The sequence below is a fragment of the Lethenteron reissneri genome, chromosome 9 (genome assembly GCF_015708825.2).
Source record: "Lethenteron reissneri isolate LAM-NWPU_2019-01 chromosome 9, ASM1570882v1, whole genome shotgun sequence".
NCBI lineage: Eukaryota > Metazoa > Chordata > Hyperoartia > Petromyzontiformes > Petromyzontidae > Lethenteron > Lethenteron reissneri.
Genome location: NC_083787.1, coordinates 2,279,843 through 2,303,539, shown reverse-complemented (window position 1 = coordinate 2,303,539; position 23,697 = coordinate 2,279,843). Strand labels below are relative to the sequence as shown.

Sequence of the window (23,697 nt, the reverse complement as noted above, 5' to 3'; positions counted from 1 at the left end):
TACGTTCTTTATTGAGCATCATTCGCCAGATCAGCAGACTCGAGACTCGATTCATGTTCCCGTCATTTCCACCCGCGGAAGATTGCTCATGTGAAGCGTAACGCTGTACATTTCTCGGAAATGTAAATTTGTTGCAAAAACACAACATGTAAGCATGAATTAGAGATAACAAGTTTACAAATTGCAGAACGGTCGTAGGAAATTTAGTTGGGGAGAGGAAACACCGTTGTAGTAGCTGCTGTATTTTGGGGTAAAATCAATACGGTAAATACATGAATAAAATTTCCGCGGTTCCGTTCGCAAGTGTGAGGTCACGTCCTCAAGTCGGATGGTTAAAACCAACTATCTCGTGGAAGCTCGTTCGTAATTGCGGATATTCGTAAGTCGGGCGTTTTTAAGCCGGGGACTGCCTGTGTTTACGTATAATCCGTGCCTCCTAAACAGGAAAGAGGAATGGCGGTGGCATCGCAGGCAAAGGTCTGTCTGCCAGAAAGCGTCGGTGTCAAAAAGAGTAGCTTGCGGATGAATAAATAGTTGAGAGAGTGAGTCACGGCGGAGCGCTGGGAGCGCACTCTGACGTGCCGATGGTGGGGTCGACTCGATAACGCCGGCGCTCGTGGCTCTGCCACCCACAGCTTCTCTCCACTCCCACAGGGCTCGTACTGCAGCAGCACGCCAACACCTTTCTCCCGTGTCGATTCATCGCGAAAGCGAGCACGCTCGCTCAGCGCCCAGCATGATGCGTTTACAAAATAAATCAGCGTAAGGATTTATTTGTTGTTATAATCCCAGGCACCGCGAAGCCGAATGACGCAGCCAAAGATGGTGAAAGTTAATGGGCGTATCGACACGTTGAGTGATCGATTCCAAGTGATCTTTATGCTGTTTTAACGCGTAGACTTCCGCGACCATTATTACACGTGGTAAAGTGTTTTGGGTTAGATCACATAAATGCAAATGTGTCTAGATTTAATGCTTTCGTGACTGCAGGGATTCATCTTCTTGGTTCTTTCGGTAAAGTCACGTAGAAGGGAAATAATAAAAGAATAAAATGAAACATTGTATTTAACAAATTTTTTATTATTATTTTATTATTTCCCTTCTACGTGACTTTACCGAAAGAACCAAGAAGATGCAAATGTGTCGTATTGCTGGTTGTAATCACCAGCTAAACATCGGACTAAAAATTGTCAACGTGGGTTTGCTCACCAAGACACCGGGTGTGCCGAGGTAAGAATTAATTGACACGTTTTTTTCTTCTCGTGATAAGCCTTACAAATTGGCCGTGACGGGTGGAGGTGGGTGTATGACAGAGTTACGTGTGCACGGTCTAACCCAAAACACGACCACGTTCGCAAAATTCAACCTCGGCCGACTTTTCAGGGACACTTGAAGGCACCTCTTTAGCCTGGCATTAACACCCATCTTGGCTCCGCACCACAAAGTTACGGTCAATCATACCTGTGACATATTTTCAGTGTTACAAATTGCGCTATTATTATCAAACCGTGTGTTCGTGATAATCTATTATTTTCAATTCGTGTGTATGATTTGGTCTGTCCGCTTTCAAGAACTGCTCTGAGCGGGTCTCGTACCGTTACCTTTAAACTATTATCCAGGCTTGTATCTTCCGTTTGTTTTGCTCATTTTTATCTTGAGCCCCACTTTCCAGCCTTTTTTATCAAGTTTTTCATTTCCTGGAGTTCATTTCCATTGCATGTTACAATCACTCCGTCATCAGCAAATTTCAAGTTTTTCAAGTATATTTTCTATAAAATGTCCCATAATGTTTCTGGGAATAACGTTATTGAGTGCGTGCCTCTTAGTCCGGCATTTTTTCTATACTTACCTTGTGCAATCTCAGTGTTGCCATTGAAATGTTTCTCGTTATTATTTCGAAAAATATATGTTTTAAGCCTGGGTTTATAAGGGCTTCGATGACTGCATCATTTCCCACTGAGTCACCATGCCTCTGAAGACATGGCGTGCCGTTATCAACACGACAAAGGACGGAGGCCGAAGAGAACAGGTTGGATGGAGCGCTTTGCAAAAAAACAGAACTTAGTAATCAAATGCAACACAAAAACGTGCCTGCAAAACAAAGTTGTCAATCAGTGTCTGTTACCCGCTGTGACGCATGAATAAAAAATACGGACATTGACAAAGCAAAAGGAACAACAGCTGATAAGTACATGAAGAAAGGATGCAAAGGGGCATGCTTAGAATTCCAACTGAGAGACAGAAAGAGAAACACGTGGATTGGAGGACATAGACAAGCTAGAGGCATCGCGTTGACTGCTGTGAAATTAAGTGTGCCTGGGCAGGGCACGTTGCTACTACGGAGACGGAGCGATGAATTGAACTCCTGTGCGGGCGCTAGATTGATTGTTACATTGCAAGTCCGTGAGAGATGGCAGCCGCTTGGAGAGGCTTTCATTCAACAGTGTATAGATCATGACGTCAACAGTGTATAGATCATGACGTCAACAGTGTATAGATCATGACGTCAACAGTGTATAGATCATGACGTCAACTCAAACTATCACTGTCCTGATCACAAAAGCAAAGATTGTGGGGAATAATAGACATTTTCTATACTTTCTGGTATAAGCGATTACGAAATAACACTTACGCCCCAGGAACAAAATTTGTGTTGCAATAGTGTTATGTTTCAACTAAATAAAAATAAATAAATCAAACTCGGGTTGGATTGTTTAATTTGTGGTTACACTCCTGTGGACAAAAGGCCCCATTGTTGTATTCGTCTTCAGTTGAATAAATTGTTATCTTTCTATTCAAATGTTAATCAATATATAAAGTATTGCATGAATCATCTCGGTTACAGTTCACAAAGTAAACTCCTATGTTGATTCACAGATGAGCAATTGAAACCCGCAAATGCAATTTTGATAGACGTTTTACATTATAATATATACATGCACATTATTTACAATCGCGCTCGTTTTGCACGTTTTGAATTTGTGTGTGGATGTTGGCATTCTTAGTCAAATGCAAAACAAAAATAAGCACGCCACTTTTAGGAATGGTATGTTGGCCCCCCATACACACGTATATAAAGACACACAGACATACATATACTCATTATGTATTTGAAATGCATATATCGCCTGGCAAAGCATGGCCCTGGGAGTCCAGTGGTGACCTCAAATGACTGAAAAGGGCCTTGTATTTCTGGAATGTATAAAAAATGAGTTGTACTCGGTAAATAATATATTTTGTGAGAGCAGAGGTTTCTTAAAGTGTAGCTCCATGCTGTATTTTAATGATTTGTGTTTACTGTGGGGGGGGAGTGGTGGTGCAGTGGTTACCGTACTACGTGAGGAATACTAGCGACCTGATTTCAGCTCTTGGCCATGACAGCCAGTTAACTTCTAACCGCTTCCCCCCTCCACTCCTCCAACAACCCGCCATAACCAGTGTGGTGAAGTATGGTCAAACTACTCCCAATGACCCACATGGCAGGGAGGAGACACTCACCCAGCAATGGAGGCGACAGTGGGCTGTAATTTATCAACGCTAATGATTACGTTTCTACTTCTTTCAGATTCTTACAAAGCTCGTCAAAGGAATTTCGAAGCCTGTGACGTGCAAGATAAGAATCCTGCCTTCGGTAAGTCTGCCAGACATCCCCAGAAGATTACCACGTTGGAGAAAATGTCACTTGTATGTCAAGAGTGATTAAAAGTAAGGCAAAGGCGCAGCCCTGCAATTGCCTGCTCACGCCAATGCTGGCAGAAGGGCCTCCACTCCACGGAGCTCTAAGAGAGCCCCTCCACAGGGTATTTGGCCTACTTTTCCACACTGGCCAGAGTGGGTATACCCACGCTCTACCCCACCACACTTCACCCGATTTGAGAGCCGGTGACCTCTGGCTTGGAGATCCGTTGCGCTAACCATCACACCGATAGCGGCATCTCCCACGCCACGGACAATTAAACGGGCAGATTGGCCCGGCGATTAAAACAACGGCAGTCACACAGCGCGATTATCAGTCACGCAGGGAAATTATCAATCATCTTTGCGCCGTGTTAAATGGGGACTTGTTACGATTTCGCATTTTTTGCAATCCAGTAAAAAAAAAAACACGACGGCAAAAGTGATGTTGGTCGCCGGGAGACAAATGTGAAGTGGGACGGTTGTATCAAGCCACAGTGCGTTTTGTACCATCAACAAACTCATGAAAAAACACACAATTGGAATGATTGCACTTTGTAAAATAATGAAAAGGACAAAGCATTATCATTTGCTCATTGATGGGCCCTTGCCCACGAGTTTTAGCCGTCATTGAAAATGTACAAAACCGTGGCGTGGTTTTGAAAACGGATGAAAGTCGGCATGCAATTTTGACGTGATTTTCTTTTTATTTTCCCCGGATAAATCAACAGAATTCATTGACATTGTATTGTTAGTATTTATGAAAATTGCACCGTATTGCAATTCAAGACGTAACCTTTTTTTCTGGTAGAGTGTAATGCGCTGAACAGGCAACGAAATAATAAATGCGGCACGCTCAATCGATGGCGGCGAGAGGTTCGTCATAATTGCTTCGGCTCGCCTCCGTGATGGGAGTTGGTCAAGAAAAGAAACCCCATTAAATGCCTTCACTGATTTGCATTCAAAATCTTGCGTGTTATATCATCGTCGTCGTCGTCGTCGTAGTCAGCCATGTTCTATCTTTACCCACCACTGGACAAAGGCATTGCCAAGCTGCCGTATTCCCCATACGATTCACATGCTGCTCTGTTAATATTCAGCATTGATTCATGAACAAGGCACCGTTACTCCTCACAGTTTAAAAAAAATCTGACAATTTGTTGGTAACACGTTAGGTGGGGGGTTCGTGAGACGATTTCACGTCAATAACGGCGGTGGTCAACGCCGGGTTAACCAAAGCAGTGCCGCGCTACTGTGCGTGTGCGCTGCTAATTATAAACGCTCCGCGCTTGTCTTTTATGCGCAATTTGGCGAACCCGTTCCTCATCCGCTTGTGTTTTTGGCAGTGTCCATACAAAAAATTCCCGACAGCCGTCCTGCATCTTGCCGTGCGCTTGCCATAGATCTGTTTTCTCACGGATGCTTCGGGACGATGCCGAGTGGTTGCGCTAGTGGAAGCATGTACATCTCGTACCACTGTATACTGGCCCCACTTGTTCTCTACAATCAACTTTGAATTCCCTAAACTCACTGGTGAGTATCTCTGTAATGTGCACATCGGTGACTAAAGGCATTGAGAACGTCGGGTAACATTTTTATCCTAAAAGTATTGCTTTTTAAACAAAGTGAATCACAGGCCTACGGATCACAATTCCAATTCAGAGCAACCCTAAAAAATAATCCCTTGTTTTCTCTCACTCAAGTAATGTAATCTAACACCTTGGATGCATTGTTGCATTGCCGGCACGTCGTCAAATGTCTTGGATTACGGTTGTAGTCCAAAAGTTAAGCCCTTATAAATACCCATAGTATTAACCGTGCCGAACGCACGTGTGTGCAGTGTGTCACGCTCGGTGCGTGACGGATGCCGGAGAGAATGTCGTCTTCCTCAAATGCCACCGTGATGCCCTCTCCAAGCCTTTGGCCACAGCTCACTTTCTTCTCACAATGCAACAACACGCACGGCTCCAACAAACCACAAGCTGATATATTAATTTCATCATCCAAAGTGGTTGTCAGTGGCAATGTTTTTTTTTGCCAGTGTATGTCACTTTAGCCGGTGATCTACACTGTTTGAAAACATTCTCATTTGGTGCACATTGGTGTGTTACTTTTTATTGTGAAGGTCAGATTTCCAAATGCATGGTATCTTATCTTAACGGGACTTATATGGCGCCTTACTTAACCCTGGCGCTTTACGAAGAATTAAGAACAGCACAACGTGTGAATGTAACGGTGGAGATGCGGTGAATAAAATAGACGAGAGGAAGCGATGGCGGGCGAATCTGTGATGCGTGGATTCGGTGAAAGCGAAATTGAGGACAGCAGATTACGATGATGAATGGATTGAATGAATGGGGAATGAGTGATAGCCATAGAATGAGAACATGAAGAGGTGGTGGTTATACTGGGGGAGATTCAGGGGTCGTGGAGTGATCTGGGGAACAGTTAAGTGAGATTTGAGTGAGGAGCAGGTGACTGCTTAGTGTGGAGGGGAATAATAAAATAATAAAAATAAAACATAATAAAATAATTCTCACGACGTTTCGGAGGCAACACAAGCTTCCGTCTTCAGGTGGAACCGTCACAGCACGATAGCTGTATCAAGTAACGTGACTTTACCAAAAGAACCAAGAAGATGAATCCCTGCAGTCACGAAAGCTTTAAATCGAAATGTGGAGGGGAAGTTCGTTCCAAGGAAGGGGGGGTGGGGCAAGAAGAGGAAAATATAAGAACGCGTTTCTTTTGAACTCTGTATCCCATCTTTTGAAAAGGGTTGAGGCTCAACCCCAGCCATCGCTGATGCTTATGCATCTCAGGCTTTCATACTTGAATTCCCTTGCGTCATCTTCTAGAGAGGTTGGGGCCGAATGAGGTCTCTCCACCTGTCCCTGTTCTCGGACCAGCACCACTGCTTCCTTGACTCGTCAACCTTTCTGGTCAAGATTATTCCTCACCGAGTCAATCTAGCCCACCTGTAATTATCGTGTGTGTATGTTAATGTGTGTGTGTATGTTAATGTGTGTGTGTGTTTGTATTGTGGGGAGCGGTAGTGTAGTGGTTAGCACGCTGCGCTATGAACCCAGTAACCCGGGTTCGATTCCCGCTCACGGCCAACACCACTGACGATTATCTGAACCGGTTATGGGCCTCCCCTAGGTCGACTCAGCCTAAAATGTGTACCTGGTGTGTAAACATCGCCACTGGGGAGACAAAGGCGGCTGGGCGTGGTGCTGGCCACCCACCCCCTTCGTGTACCGTTCCGGCCTTCATAGGTGCTCGCTTAACAGCACTTGCCCCTACAGTCTGTTAAGGCTATACAGGGGATCTTTGTGTTTATGTGTGTTTTGTGTTGATGTTTATGTGTGTGTGTTTGTGTGTGTTTTGTGTTGATGTTTATGTGTGTGTGTTTGTGTGTGTTTTGTGTTGATGTTTACGTGTGTGTGTTTGTGTGTGTTTTGTGTTGATGTTTATGTGTGTGTGTTTGTGTGTGTAGCACCTCGTTTGGGATTCTCTCCGGATCCATTCTCTACCATGTGTCCCAACCACTGTAATCGTCACTCGTGAATCTTCTCTCTCAGCGTGAACCCTTTTTCTTAGTCGTTCATTTCTTACCATCTCTAGCCGAGATCTAGTCGAGACACTCTCAATAATTCTTCTCAGCCAACCTTCTGTGCGGTCGCAATTTGTCTTCGTTCGATATCCCCTTTGCTCAGCGCTCGGAGCCATACATCAGTCTTGGCACAGCCGCCGTTGTTCCATACACTTGGTCTTTCAGATGTCGTGGAACGGTTAACGCCGCTGTTGTGCAAGTTTGCAGGGCACCAATTACCACGCGCAGTTACCACGCACCCCTTGAGTTACCAGCTGCTCGTCTAACATGGCATTGACTTGTCTCTTAGATTCACCGTCTTAATTACTCTGCCCAGAGCATGTCAGAGACACGGTGGGGAACGTTGAATGTGCACGCGGTCACGCTGCCTTCCTACGATGACAGCTCATTAAAGAAAAGTAAAGTTTATTTTTAAACTGGAGCCTCCTTCATATTACTTTGCAATTAATAGTAACTGCTATTGTGTCTTCAACCATTGGAAAAGGGTAAATTAAATTAGTGACAGGTGGAATAAAGGAAAAATCCCCCCCCCTCCCCCACACTTGTGAAAAGTTTGAATCTTTAGCACATTTAGCGGTTACTGAAGCAAACAAAGGTAAAGGTGCAGCCCGGAAATTGCTCCCTGACGCCGCTGCTGGCTGAGGGACCTCCATGAGAGAGAGCTCTCATCTCTTTTTTTTTACGATCAGTGGAAACATGAAGATGCTCGGTGTATTCGGCACTTTGCTTCGTTCATCATTTCGTATTTTTTTTATTTAAATTTTTAAAACTTGGCTTTATGTAAACCCCCCTCCCCCCCCCTCTAGCTCACTCTCTCGCTCTCTCGCTCGCTCTCTCGTTCATCTCACTTTACCCCACCGCACGCGGGCTTGCCGATCCACTCGCTGTGCTGGGCCCATGCCACGCCGCGGGTTGGATCGGGGCAGGAGGGGAGATTTAAAGAAACTCCTTTCAACTGCCGCGCCGGCAGATCGTCTACGGTTGACCTCTGTATTGCAGGCCCGGCGTGCTCTCGCCGTCGCATCACGGCAGCGCCCCCGAGTGGTTACTTTCCGTGAGGAGATAAAGGCCAGTTTAACCCGTGGCAAGGCTTTCGCGACCAATCTCATCCATAACACAGCGGTTTTTTTGTGTGGGTTAGATCGTGTAAATATAAATGTGTCGTGAAACCCGCCACCACCCAACACGGCCAATTAGTAAGGTTTGTCACGTAAATGGAGCATGCCGATTCGTGACTAGTACAGCACTAACCGGTGTGTCGGAGAGCAAATCCACAACGTTTACAATCTGAGTGCGACGTTTGAGCAGTACAGCCAGCAACAGTGTGCATTGTATCCAGGGCGTGGCAGTGTTGAGTGCTACCCTTGACATGCAATGGGTACTCTCATTGTACTCCGGTTTTTTCCCACAAGAAGCCAAACTCATTCATATGATATTGGCCAAACATCTCAATGCTGGACTCTGGGGCTCTTTGAGGCTATGCTGCGTAAATAATTATTGTTGTGAATCATCCAGAGCTGTGACAAGTCATGCCGGATTTGTAATATCATTTGCGAGCCTCTTGAAAAAACAAACACCAATGTATCACCTTCAGGTTTTTTTTCTGGTATTATATTTGTGTCAACGCAAAGCTGCGATTTGACGTTTCTCTTCATTTTCGATATATCACGCGAATATCCTCACAATGGCATTTGACAAAACCTTTTTCGTAACCTCAGCAGTATTACCGCATTCATATTTATCTCAATCGTGGTGTGTTAGTCCTTATCTTATTGTCGATTAAAATGTATTCTTCAACTGTTGACGTGTACATAAAAGCGCGCACGTTAGAATTAATCTCTTTCATTTTGTATGTGATTTGTTCACGTCACTTTTGCAGCCACTCGAGGCACGAGCATCCCACGATTTTATTCAAAATCAAATCACGGACCTTGAAATTGGACAAACCGTCACGTCGTTACCGATGTGCGAGCCCGCCGTATTCTGTTCAAGATTACGTTACAAACGCACAAATGCTGCACCTCGAGAATAACAAGTTAAACCCTAAACCCATCTCCAGAACAGCACTGACTTTTGAGGGTAATTGGTGGTTGCCAAGCTGCAGTGGCTGCGATGTGTGCTTGTGGTTGCGGCTCTGCCTCCGAACGCCCGGGCTCAATCGCCCAAGTGGGTTGGGGAAATCACTTTTGGCGAGTAAGGCACCGAGTCTGCAATGAGTGAACACACGGCGCCTGAATCTGTCGTGACAGGGCAGGCCAGCCAAGGAACAATCCTTTATCTCGGTGAAGGCTGTAGCCTCTTTTGTGTGCACACATCTGTCGCTAAGTACACTCGGCTTTCAAAAGCAATGCAAGTTTTGCTCTCTTTGCGCACGTGTGTGTGTTTGTGCTTTGTTGTGTAGCCTGGCACAAGCGTCGTGGTGACGTCACCACTACTTAGTGGCGAATGGCGGTTGTTGTTGTTGTTGTTTTGGAGCGGGCAGCTGTGTCGTGGCTAGTGCACTACAATAAAAAAAACACCCCATCAGCCTCAGTTTAATTCCTGGACACGGCATTCAGCAGTTGGCGATTATCTGAACTGGTCCTGGGCTTCAACTCTAGGTCCTGGTGCGACGTTAGTTAGTTTATTTCTTTTTGGAGCCAGCTGGCCAGGATTGGGCAAAATCTAGCCCACTTTTCACCCAAGGTGAGTGGGAAGCACAGACTTAGTGTTTCTAAAATAAAATTACTATTTAATAAAAATCACAATAAGAGAAAAACAACGTATGTACAGGTATACTCCGGTTTACGCCCAGGATTCATTCCTGAAAAGCAAAACGTAAATCGAAAGTACGGTACTTAAGTCGAAGCATTTTTTCGCTAATCATCGCTGTGAAAAATAAGTGTATGGTTTTGATATATTTAGATATATTACCTCGTCTATTCCACTGTATGTATTATTAGTTGTTTATCATGTCAAAAATGTTTTTAACCTGTTTAAAAATAGTCGCCATAAATACGGTATGTGGGGAACAAAATTTGAAAAGAGTACACATCAAAGAGACTCCGAGCCATTCAGGGACGCTTGGACGTCATCTGGTGCCTCAATGTTCGCCGTGCAACGTAAAAAAAACTTGAGCAGAATGGTGAAGTTCGTAAATCCCAAGTAAGTTATAGCGAGGTACGCAGTACGTGAATCGGGATGGAGTATACGTATCAACAAGTTGAGTACGTTGTAGCGAAAAGTACGTAAAGCGGGAGGGCGCAAATCGGCATGTTACCGTACTATTACAAAGTAAGATTTAAATAACATTTCTTTAAAACTTAAAATCTATGTCCACATCGCCATCCACTAGAGAGATGTTGTTTCTTATCTCTACATTTTTTTATATTTTTTGTATTTTGACAAGAGCCCGGTAAAGAGCACTAACGATTAACAAAGAGAAAAGTGGGGATGCAGAAATTCTGCGGACAAAAACCCCCGAGGAGCGGTGGCAGGGGAAAGGAGGGCTCGCTACCCTACGCACGTTGGTACGACGGTCGTGAGCGTGGAAGTTTTTTATTTTATTGTTTCTCATCTTTAGCAATTCCCACCGGGGCCATAGAACGGGGTGTCGAACAAGAGTTTACGGAGCGGCCTAATGGTGCCCACACCCTGCCGACCTCACTTCCTGCTATCAGTCAGCCTCACTTTTCATTCTGCACCCGGAGGAATTGAAGACAGATTTAAGCCATCCTTGCTTAAAACAGCAGAGATTCAATAATCCGTGTTGATATGGGGGGGGGGGGGGGGGGGCCTCCGCGGAGGTTAGACCAAATAATCCGTAAAAATATGTTGTGGATTTACTCTCCAACACACCGGTGTGCTGTACTAGTCTTTTCTTTTTGTTTTCGCGACTCCTTTGCCTTTTGTTGCATCTGCAGCTTCGCTCTCGTGTGCGATTTAAAACGCCGACGTTCCACCTGCACACCTCTGCAATTTCGCTAGCCGCCAAAGAGTTAACGACTGCGTCGTTTGCGTTTGTCCGCGATCTGCGCTCGTCCCGCGTGTCGACTGCAGTTGGAAGCCACGCTCAGCCTCGTGCGGCGGATCGAGAAGACCGGCGTGTCCGCCATCGCCGTGCACGGCAGGTACGGCAGAAAGGGGCCCTGGCGCCGCCCAAGGGTGGTGGTGGTGGTGGTGGCGGTGGTGGTGGTGGCTGTTTCTGTTCCGTCCCTTCCACCGACCGCCCCACCCATGGTGTCCCAGTAAACGGAAGTCGGCGAGGATACTGACAGATGGGAAAATGTCAAAACGCTCTTGGGACTATTGTTAAGCGCTACTTTTCTTGTGTCAATTACACTGGTCAACAAATTTTTTTTTTCTCGCCTGGACTTTTGCAGCTGTTTTAGACTAATTTCAGGGTGCTGATTCCAAATCTGATCTCAGATTTTCTCTATCACATCTCATTTTTATGCTATCGGCATACCCCATTTTCATTGATTTTACCCGAAATTAACTCTGTCACCTATGATTGCAAGTTGTTGCGAGTCAGTGACTGCTTTAGTGTTAAAATATGGTGCTGTATTTTTAGGATAGTGTGTTTTCCACATTTATTTTATATTTTTCTTCTGCAGTTTTTATTGAAAATGCAATATTTGATATCTCAAAAACCTGATATGATAGACAAAAACTGATGCCAGATTTGAAATCAGCACCCCAAAATTACCTTCAAACCGTTGGAATACCTTATGCCAGAAAAAGTGTGTTGACCAGTGTTATCAATGGTTTTTCGCAAGTGACGTTCGTCTCCGTGGCGATGAATGTTACGAGGACCATCGAGCGTGAACCTCTGGTTCACAGTTTGGAAATGAGCACAGGAAGTGAATAGAGGGAAGTAGCGGCCGGGACAAAAAAAACACTGCTTTTTCTGGCCTGTGCATGCTCACGGGTTAATGCGCCCAGTAATCATCGGGGTGAATGCTCATTGCGCATTTCCTCAGGACCAAGGATGAGCGTCCACGGCACGCGGTGCGCTGCGACGTGATCAAGGCCGTCAGCGAAGCAGTCTCCATCCCCGTTATCGCCAAGTGAGTGCCGCGATTCCCAAGCGCCAGACAAGAATGACACCTGCCGGCCTCGTGAAATATGAGTACGCCTCATCGGGGGTCTTGATTTCGGCGACGGGATGTTTTTCGCCGGTTGCTGGAAGCCCCAGCGAGAGGTGGCAGCCTGCATTGTGGCATCTCGGTCGGGTTGCGGAAATATTCTCCGGTTCGCTGACCCGGACGGGCCCCATTGAAATGAAGCACGGGATACACGTCCACATCTGTTTAATATGTAGGCCTTCGCTATACTGTTGGGTTGGATCGCGTGAAGATTTGCACGGTCTAACCCAATAAACATCTTTTATGGGCGTCCACATCTGTGGGTCTGCTGCGGTGCCGTGCGGTCGCCCGATAAGGAAGTTCACACAGTTGTCAAATCTGCCCTGTCAAACAGTTTGCAAGTAACTAGTTATTTTATTTTGTCCGCTGGATGCCCCCCTCTCCCCAACTTAGTTATTACAGTTGTGTGTGCTAATTAGGTGCATAAATTTACATCGAATATCTCGTAGACCGCAGCGCACCAACCCTGTAGCAAAGAGTGGCTCAAAGAGATGACATCACAAAACTTGTTTTAAAATTACTGCGGCAAACCTCTTTGGCCACACTTGCGGCACACTTTTGATATTCCTCGTATAAAGAGTGTGCCATGCATTCCAATAAATTTTCTAATATTTAAGCCTCGGAGGCGGGATATGTCAAATTGTTGGAAAACAACCGTGATTAATTTGAAATACTTTTTTGTGGCATGTGCATAGGTGACCAAGTACAAGTATCTGCCCAAATTGAAACCCGCAGTCTCAGCAGTTGCTGGCTCAAGTGCTCCGATTCGCACGGCCACCTGATCATCTATGACATTTAAGGAATCTGCACACGTGCGTGCGTTTCTAACCACTCGATGTGACCCTCGGGTAGTAACAAACGGATGGAGGAAATGTTTAAAGAACATTTTTTAAACATGAATATTGAAACTAAGGAGAGAGAACATGGATTTTGGCTGGGCAGTTTATTAAATGATTGATGTGCGTGCCAGGAAAAGAAGTTGCTTCTGAGGTCGAAACTTTCCAGTTGATTTGCGATCACTCAGCTCAGAGAGAGTGGATCCAGCGGCCGCTGATTAAAGCGGACTTGTGCAAAGGGTAATTGACTCGAGACTCTGGATTGGCACACTCGTCTTGTGTCTCTCTACACCGGTGGAGATGTGTTCGGCTAATGGTCAACTGAAAGGAAACATTTGCATTTCTCTCAATAGCACTTTCTCGCAGCGTCGTTGTCATCGCCCGTAGCCATTCTCCGTGCACCGCTGGATGAAGACCTTCCTACACTGTCGCCATCTATCATAGTAGCGACAATGTCAAAATTCATGTCGCGGTGTCACGGTCCATGCTTGTATGGCTGGCTGGTTGGCTTCTAGAATGTCCATTATTCAACTCCCTGTGATTTATGTGAACAATTTTACATGTCGGTGATGAGAACCGTAAGGGCCTAAAGTTCTTAAAATTAGTGTTGTCCCCTTCTTGGCACTGCCTCAACGCTCATTTGAGAGGTAACAATTTTACGTAGTTGAGTCTACTGGCAGCAGCCGTGTGATATTACTCTTCTTGCAGCAGCTGTGTGGAGCCTCGGTACTGATGAAGTTATCTTATTTTACCTTTTCTTCCGGTTTCGTCATCGGAACGGGAAAGGGTTCATGCTATTGACCGACCATCCCAATGCTGGACTTTATGTAAACATAGTCTTGAAACTTGTTCAGGATATTCCTGGGTAAATAATTGTTTTCCTAGTAAACATCCCATAGCTGCGGAAGCTTAGCCTGCCTATCGGCTGACAGGAGAAAAGTGGCCTCTATAAAATGGTATGAAGAAAATAAAAGTAAAACGATCGAAAAACAGTATCAAATATTAATCGACGTGTACATTTTTTTGCACGTACATTTCATTACCCTTGTGTATATTTAAGATGCTTTTCTGGAAACGAGCTTTTGTGGCACGATGTCCGTTGGGTATTCTGATGAGCCGCTCGGAGTGGGCTTTCCGGCCTGCTGTGAATTTACATTGCATTGAAGAGCTGCGCATAATTGAATCTGCCATCGCTGCGGAGATGGTGCTGCTGGTGTTGTATCAAGGCGGCAGTCCACTTTCCATCCTGTCGTATTTTTTTCACAGGAACGCGCATTTGGCAGTTCTGTTGGGAATATCGCAGATCTCTCATTTTAGTATCTTGACATGACTGCAAAGACAAATAATTTTCCCCCGCGTAGCCTTCGCAGACTGTTAGGGCAAGTGCTGCTAGCGAGCACCTACGAAGGCCATGGCGGCAGACGAAGGGGTGGGTGGCCAGCATCATGCTTGGCTGCCTCTGTCTCCTCAGTGGTGATGTTTGCACATCGAACAATTTAAGGATGAGTCGACTTAGAGGATGCCCAGGACCGGTTCAGTTAAATGTCACTGTTGTTGGCCGTGAACGGGAAACGAACTCGGGTCACCGGGTTCGTTAACACAGCATGTTCACCGCTACACAGCCACACCCCCACAAACACGCGCACACACTCACCGCTTTGGGTCCTTAACCATAACAGCTGCACCTCGTGGTCATTTCATAGGGCACTTCGATGCCAGAGGTGAGCATCCTCTCAGATGGATTGCGTCTGTGGGGGCTGCCACTCTGCCACTATTCTTCACCATTGGCCATTGTCCCTTCTCGTGACTTCTTCAGCCCAAGCCCACTCACTCCTTCCGTTAACTCTTCGAATGACGTCTTTAACCTGCGTCCATAATCCGGTACTTTTGAGGGGAGGGGATTGGTGGATCGCACTGCGATCGTGTGTACGATACACGTGCGGAGGCCAACGGAGTGCCTCCGGCAGCTCGTACGGCAAGTGGTTTGTGTTCGTGAAGCCTGTGCGCATTTCCATTTTCACGACAATGCAAAGGTTGCAGCCCAATGCTGATCCACTGCTGGATGAAGGCCTCCCCCACACAGTGCAACCGTGGGCATTGTTTGACCGTACTTCTCCGGGCCGGTCAGTATGGATGTTGGGAGGGATTTCTCAGAACTACTTCAGATGTCGCCACTGATGTTGTCCATGGCCAGGAATCAAACTCAGGTGGCAGGATTCATGCCTGCACCTCGTGACAAGACAGTTTAGTAAATGCTAATATTTACAGCCTAATTCATTCATCTGTATAAGTAATTAATCAACTATCAATATACATTAAATAGTATTTAATGGGTCCTCTCATACATTATTCATAAGACTGCATGAATAAACATATGAAGTACATTTGTGTTTTTTAATGTGGTTGCGTTATCGCTTTACGCACACAAAGACAGGGTTATTGATTTCACCTAGCGTACGTTCTGAAATAACTGATGCTTTCATTTGCGGAATAATAATAATCGTCGTCATCAGCAGCCGTGATCAATCCACTGCTGGATGAAGGCCTCCCCAAGCCGTCGCCACCTCTTGCGATCCTACGATGCAGCATTCCATCCGACAGCTGCACATGAACCGACCTCATCGCTCCATCTCCACCTCGGATATCCTCTCCGACACGTTCCATCCCCTCGATGCCACTCCGTCGTCATTACTCTTTAATAATCAGGACACATAAGGTTATTATATTTATTTGAACAAATCACAAAGGGATATTTAATTTGCTTTAACAAACGTTTAAACGGACTTCCATGAACATTAATGCACACATGCACGCATTGATTTTCTTTTGAAATTAATTTGGAACTTTTTTTCAAGATGACAGCAGCCTTTTCTTACGTGAAGATGAATTTAACTCGTTCGTCTTCAGATAAATTGTAAATGTCGTCTGAAAAGGAAGAAGACAAAAAATATATATTAATAACGATAATAGATTAAATGATAACTGAAAGAATTAGCAATAAAAAAGTGTTGATTTCAATGTTAAAGTAAATTAATTTTGGGCCACCCTGGACAATGCACTTGTCAATTGGAACTTGCGGTGGGGCGGTTGCCAAAATGTTGAACTTTGCAAACACCGATGGGCGGTTTTCTATATTTCATCCTTGAAAAATCCGACCTTTGTTGGGTCCAATTTTTATTTGTTTACGCGAGCATCCAATCTTGGGGCTGCATCTCTTTAATGTCGACCATCGACGCTCCCGTGGGCCGCAAGGGATCCAATAAAAAGAGCGACCCTCTTTGTAGCCCAACCAGATTTTCTCTTTGCCAAAAAAATGGGAGTGCGAGTTTTGCCTTTCTGTTGGGGGTAAATTTTTTCTCAAATTTTTTCTCAAATTTTTTGGACATTTTCTTTCACCTGCGATTCCGCGTTGTCCACAAACAGATCTGCACCGCTGACTCGGGGGGCTGTGAACATGAAATGAGCATCGCAGCCCTGCTCATTTGTGCATGAAATCACTTTGAGGCCGTTTATTTTACACAATTACGGATAATGGAGAAAACTTATTTGAAGGTCCCGTATATAAAAGGGAGAGAGAAAAAAACTGCGCCCTGTTCGCTGATCCATGGCTAAAGCACAATGTGGTTATTAATAAGAGTCAGGGGTTTACGTTATGTGGACAAAACAACGATGAGCCCTCAGCTTCTGGCCATGTGACATGGTGTTCTCAGCAACATTTGTTTAATTTCTTTCGCACCGTACATTGCCAACAGCGCTAATCGTTTGTGCGTTCTGTAGGCACTGACATCCGTCGCTCGGCAGAAACAGCATTCATGCGATTCGACTGCAGTCCTCCGATGAATTTGAAATAACTATTTTGCTGAAATATTGTTTTTCGTTCTGTTTCGCGTGAAGATGTAATGTAACCTTTTCGCAATATTCACTTAAAGGCTCTTTGCCAATCCATGGCTCGATGGAGGCCTGCCCCACGCGCTTGTCGGGCATTCGCGGTGATTTGACCGTACTTCACCACGCTGGTCAATGTCAGTTGGTGAAGTGGAGCGGGGGCAGGAGGGGGGGGGGGAGAAGGACCAGACCGGATATCAGTTGTCACTGCTGTTAGCTCTGGCTGGGGTTCGAACTCGGGTCGACGGGTTCGTAGCGCAGGGCGCTGTGCACTGCGGCCACCGCTTCACCTGGCCTTGTAAGCTCGGCGAGGCCTAATGGAAAACCTGGGATTGTTACAGGAAGGCATTGCTCGTCAACGCTTCGGTGGACATGCAGGAGCCCAGTGACTCACTCGCACCCTGCCCAGCTGTTCACGTTACATTTAATTGTTCCGGGGGGGGAGAAGGACCAGACCGGATATCAGTTGTCACTGCTGTTAGCTCTGGCTGGGGTTCGAACTCGGGTCGACGGGTTCGTAGCGCAGGGCGCTGTGCACTGCGGCCATCCGCTTCGCCCGGCCTTGTAAGCTCGGCGAGGCCTAATGGAAAACCTGGGATTGTTACAGGAAGGCATTGCTCGTCAACGCTTCGGTGGACATGCAGGAGCCCAGTGACTCACTCGCACCCTGCCCAGCTGTTCACGTTACATTTAATTGTTCCAAGTGCTTCCTTGAAAATGTGACTGGGGGGGAGGGTGGGTCTCGAAGCTGTGCCGTGCCACAGATCAGTGTGAGTGCGGCGTTACGCGCACCATAACGCTACCTTCCCTTGAGAGATAAATAAGTACAGGCTGTCAAATAGGCCTCCTTATATACCTGTCCATCCACATAAACCACGCAAGTGTGTTTACACATTCCATCAGCCACGCGGCCTTCTGAGAGTGCATGATATCAAGTGTTCAACACGAGCAAACTGGACCGGTTTCGACATGCAGTATCCCATCAGCAGAGTCAGACTCACTTGAACCAGTGCTGGTGAACGGCCCTCTCTGTGAGATATGGGTCCCACCAGTTTGACGCAAAACCCCTACGACTCACAACGCAGCGTAATAATCCGTGTCGTTTGGTGAGAACGTAAGCGAGGAGATAAATGAGCAGACGAAACGCCTCCGCATCTCCGTGGCCTGGCCTTGTTCGGGAAGCGGGCGCAGCTTGGATTCTCATCCCCATCTCGACTCACTAGCCTGTCTCCGCGCACTCAACTGTCTACCCATCGCCAGTAGGGTCACATACAAGATCGCCTGCCTTCTGCCACAATGCCTTCATATCCGCCTGCGCGCCGTACCTTTCTTCATTATTGACAACTTGCAGCTCAGCACACGGCAGGTGCCTGCGCAGCGCGACTCACGACCTCCTCTTTATACCAAGATCCAGGATGGTCATGTCTATGCGCCGCTTCTCGGTGGCAGCCCCAACAGTCTGGAACGCATATCCCCTCTGCACAGTTCGCAGCATCACCTCAATCGCCTCCTTCAAGAGACACTTGAAAACTCACCTCTATAATCATGCTTTCGAGCGACTCTGAGCTCGGATCCGCGCCTCTGAGTTGCGGCCATTACGTCCGCAAATTTGCGCGCCGTTACAAATTGAACTATTATAACTATTATTAGCAACCTTACGCAGGCCGAGCGGACTCCACCAGCCTGCGGAGCTCCTCACTCTCAGAGGGCCGCATCGCTTCCGCTAGGGCAGCGTACCCGCTCTTACCCGAGCCTCGGGGGCTGTCGCGCTGTCACGGCGTCAACAAAAATTCACCCCAGAAAGTAATGCGGTAGTGTAACCAAGTTTGCCTCATCCACATCATCAGCCGTGATCAAGATTGATCCGCTGCTGGATGTAATGCCTCTCTAAGCCGTCACCATCCTTGGCAGTCCTGCGATGTAACTGTCCACGTGGCGTCTGCACGCGACAGCTGATTTCGTCTCTCTGTCTCCACCATGGACGTAGTCTCAGGCACGTTACCTGCCCTGGCTGTCACTCCACCATTAGTGATGACTACTGTTCGTGATGACCGCCGTTAGTGTTGACCGCCGTTACTGATGACTGCCGTTAGTGATGAACACCGTTAGTGATGAACACCGTTAGTGATGAACACCGTTAGTGATGAACACCGTTAGTGATGAACACCGGCCAGTGGCCCTCACAGCGCCACGGCCTGCCCAAGGCCAATTGGCGAGGGCGTCTTTAACCCGCAATGGCGTCTTTTACCGGCATACGTTCTCTAAACAACGCGTTTCTCTTTCTGTTTCTCAGCGTCATTTCACGCACGCATCTCTTTGTATTTATTTGCAAACTTTTCAGAGTTTTTCTATTCACGTTCATCAATATCCACGTTTCACAAAAAATAAGCAAGGCATAACAGGCATAGCGAAAGGCAAAAAGTGCAGCGCTGCGAATCTTTGGTCACATGACTGCTGGTGGAAGGGCCTCCATTCGAGAGAGCACCTCGAGAATCTTCTCCGTTTTCTCGTCCACGCTGGCCACATGTAATGAAAGAGTGGGTATATCCACACTCCACACAACCACATGTGACCTACTGGTCCACGAACTGTGGTGTTACCCATTTATACGGCGCGATGGGCAGAGAAAGATTCTAAGAAACTTGCACCATTGTTTCAACTTCCTCACCACCGGGAGATCAAATGGCACCGTTGGCCTCCGCGGCTGTCTGGAACGCTTTTCCTTCCGATCTTAGGAAGCCACTGGAGCTATGCACTTTTAAATGTAAATGAAAAACTCATCTCTTTAGAACCGCTTTTTGTGTTTCGTTTGTTGTCCTTCCCCCGCATTTCCGATGAGCACGGTTGGCTACGTATGGTGCGAAAGAAGTTCAATATGCGGTACATTATTCAACGTAGCCAGGAGAAGAAGCCTTGGTTTCCAGGCTACGTCGAGTGGCAGGTCGCTAAGTTACCCAATAAGACGGTGCTCCTCTGTTTGCCTGGTGCCTATAAGGGAAAGATTCTTTGGTTCTTTCGGTTAAGTCACGTCTAAAGATAAAATAATAAATTAAAATAAAAGCATATTACGACGTTTCGATTGCAACACAAGCAATCATCATCAGGCAAAAAAGAAATAGCAACAAAAATCTAACTAGAAAACTATAGACAGACATACAAGCAGACAGACATCACAAGGACACTTGTGAATCTTTGAGATACGTAATCAACCAGGCTATGCGTTAATTGTGTGTTGACCGACTCTCTGTGTTGTATTACATCACATTTCGATATTTTGCGAGGTTATTTAATTTTAGTGTGCCTTTCTCCTAATTTACAAGCTTGCGTGCCGTGCCACGTCGTCATCTTACTAGAGCAGCAGCAGCACTTTGCCACTCATTGATATGCTAATTTTCTCTGCCCTCTCCCTCTCTCCGTCCCTGCCCCCTTCTCTATATTTAAGGGACCGTCACAGAAACGACCCCTCTCTTTGTGCCGATATGTGTCCTCTCTCTGTGTGTCCTTGTGATGTCTGTCTGCTTGTATGTCTGTCTATAGTTTTCTAGTTAGATTTTTGTTGCTATTTATTTTTTGCCTGATGATGATTGCTTGTGTTGCAATCGAAACGTCGTAATATGCTTTTATTTTAATTTATTATTTTATCTTTAGACGTGACTTAACCGAAAGAACCAAAGAATAATTGCTGCAGTCACGAAAGCTCCATAATTAAGATTAAGGGAAAGATGTTGCCGATTTTGCTATGAGCACACATCTCTTTGATCCTGAGAGGCCTGGCTAGAGTGCTAAATACGAAGAAGCCGGCAGCATTAGGAACAGGAAATACTACGACACACGCCCAAGCTGTTATCCACAACACGAGTCAATCAATTGATCGGAGGGAGAAGAAAAATTGTCTGCCTGGACGCGTGCTCTGGAAAGCATCCATGGGATAATTACATGGTTGAGATCGCCACGATGACTGTGTGCTCCAGCAGTACCCTGTACCTTATTCAGGGACTTACAAATAATGGTCTTCAGTGAGCAAAGGGTCATGATTACTAATGATTTCCACACCCACTGCACTAAGCCGTTTTGTGGGTTGCCTTTTTGCTGCAAACAGGCTTGGCAATGGGCTTGCGTGTGTGGTCTGTGTTTTATGACTGTAACACCGATATGTGATCATGTACAACCCTGAGTCATTCCACCGCTGGATGAAGGCTTCCCCACGCCGCTCGTTTGAATGGTTAAGATATCCCTTGCTACGAACGTTAGCCATTGGGTGGGAATCGAAAGTCGGTGCCAGCAGGGTTTTGTAGCACAGTGCGCGAAGTAAGCGCTGCTGTCACCGCTGCACCCTAATACAGGGCGACCTATTTGGCGGGGGGTCACTGCTCGCGCTTCTGAGAGAGCCGTTTAGCTCAGTGGGCCTTACCCGCTGAAAAAAAGAAACACTGGCGACGTCTCGGTGTGGTGGCGTCGCCGTTGGCAAGCGCCCTTCGCGTTCCAGGACAACGTCGGGTCGTCGTGCCGGCTCGCTTAAACCGACAACACGGGGAGAGACGGGGCGCTTGCCCCAGTGGATGCACAGCGCGCAGTTCTCCCCGGGCGCATCGATCAAGATGACCGCCGTTTCCATTCCTGACCCCCCCCCCCCGCTCGCCTCCTCTCCCCCTTCCCCGCCCCCCGCTCATCTCCCAACTGCGCCACCGCGATTCTTAAAAAAAATCTCAGACTATTAAAAAACGAATAACAATATTAAAATCTCTGACGCCCGCTGTGACGACAGCGTGCGGTTGCATGCACCGTGGTCAATTGGCAGCTGTTTGACATTTGAGTGCCACGGTGATGGGATGTTAACTCCCTCGCCTGGTATACAGGAGGTCGTGGGTTTGATCCCGACCCTGGCACCTGCTGTATATTTGGAGTTTGCATGCTCTCCCCGTGGTCGCGTGCATTTTTATCAGGGTCCTTCGGTTTTCCCCTCCACATTTAGAATCAACGTCCTTTTGAGAGTATTTGGCTGCAATAAATATTCGCAAGATAAGCCATTTCGTTGAGCTATCGCTTGTGGCCAGGTTGCTTCTGAAAAAGAGCTAAATAGCTTAGTTGGCCTTACCTGATAAATAAATTAATTGTTGGTTTGTTGTGTACAGCTTCCAACTAGTGACGTGAATATATTATACCTAATTCATATTTAAGATTGTTAAATATTCATTGTGTATCTTTTCACTTGTGAATGGTGTATTATAATTTCAAGATATGCTTTTGTCAGCTCCTAAAACATAGTTTTTTTCTAATATATATTTACTAATTCATTTGTCAATGTAAAATAATTATTCAAATTCATTATTCATTGATCAAAGCCCTTCTGCCCCAGGGCTTACAATCACAGCACATGTTTTCTTCATATTTAATTGGACATCGCTCTTATGACCTAGAGCACCATGAGCCAGTGCTCACAAAGCCCAAAGAAATACAGGTTTTCCTTCGCTTCATGTGGTACATGAGTCCCATAAAAGGGCACACGAAGCGAAATCGCACAAAACCAATCCAGTCGTCCAATCCACAATGCACTGCACGTGACACCTTCCTGCTGAGTCGCTCACACAGTACACACACACAGTATACACACACAGTATACACACAGTACACACACACAGTACACACACACAGTACACACACTGTATACACACACAATACACACACACAGTACACACACAGTATACACACAGTATACACACAGTACACACACACAGTACACACACACAGTACACACACTGTATACACACACAGTGCACACACACAGTATACACACACAGTATACACACACAGTACACACACACGATGTCCCACGTCCGACCGCATAGCCGCGTATAGAATGAATTCAAACCGGGCAGCGAATTTTGGGTAGAAATAAAGTTAGACTCATACGCGAAATCGCAGAAAGTGAACTCTCTTATAGCGAGGGAAACCTGTTTTATTACGTTCATCGTTAATGTCCTTGTTACATCTTATACTACTGCATGCATTTTCGTGGTTTTGCTGGACTGTTTGTGAGGGCTTTTGGGATTGTACCGAGTGTCTTTCTGAATTGTGTCCACCATCTTAATCTACGTCCTGGGAATAACTGAAAGAGCTCCCCAGTGCCTGAAGGAGCTCCCAGCACATGGCGCGAAACGTCAGACATCATGCCGAAACAAACACGGCACAACCCGGAAATACATTGTGGGGCTTTTGTGTATTTCCCTCCAGATCTGTGATTAAGTGCATATTCCATTTCCTGGTCCCTTGTTAATTCTACTTTGACACTAGAGACATTCTGACATGTGACTTCAACCACAGGGAAATGTTGCCGTTGATCACCGCAGGTTCGGGCGCTGCTTTATCTCCTCTTTTCCCTTTCTCGGCAAGTTTAAAGTGTTTGCGCTCATTAAAATTGTATCTGCTCTTGCAACTGAATGAATTGGATCAAATATTTAATACCGCTCGTCACTGTGAGACCCGCTTTGTTTTGTTCTAATTAGAAAGCGGTTTTCCGTGTGTAATTTTTTTGGGAGGTTTCTTTTTGTCTTAAATTTAAAGG

At 46.1% G+C, this 23,697-nt stretch overlaps 1 protein-coding gene across 1 annotated transcript in view; it reads left to right on the top strand.

The window, feature by feature from the left end:
• The window catches only part of DUS2 (dihydrouridine synthase 2), a 136,698-nt gene that overhangs the window by 89,465 nt on the left and 23,536 nt on the right, over window positions 1-23,697 (top strand). Inside the window, 3 exon segments of the mRNA XM_061548634.1 lie at window positions 3,566-3,631; window positions 11,327-11,397; window positions 12,250-12,336. Of these exon segments, the coding sequence (XP_061404618.1) occupies window positions 3,566-3,631; window positions 11,327-11,397; window positions 12,250-12,336 (224 nt within the window).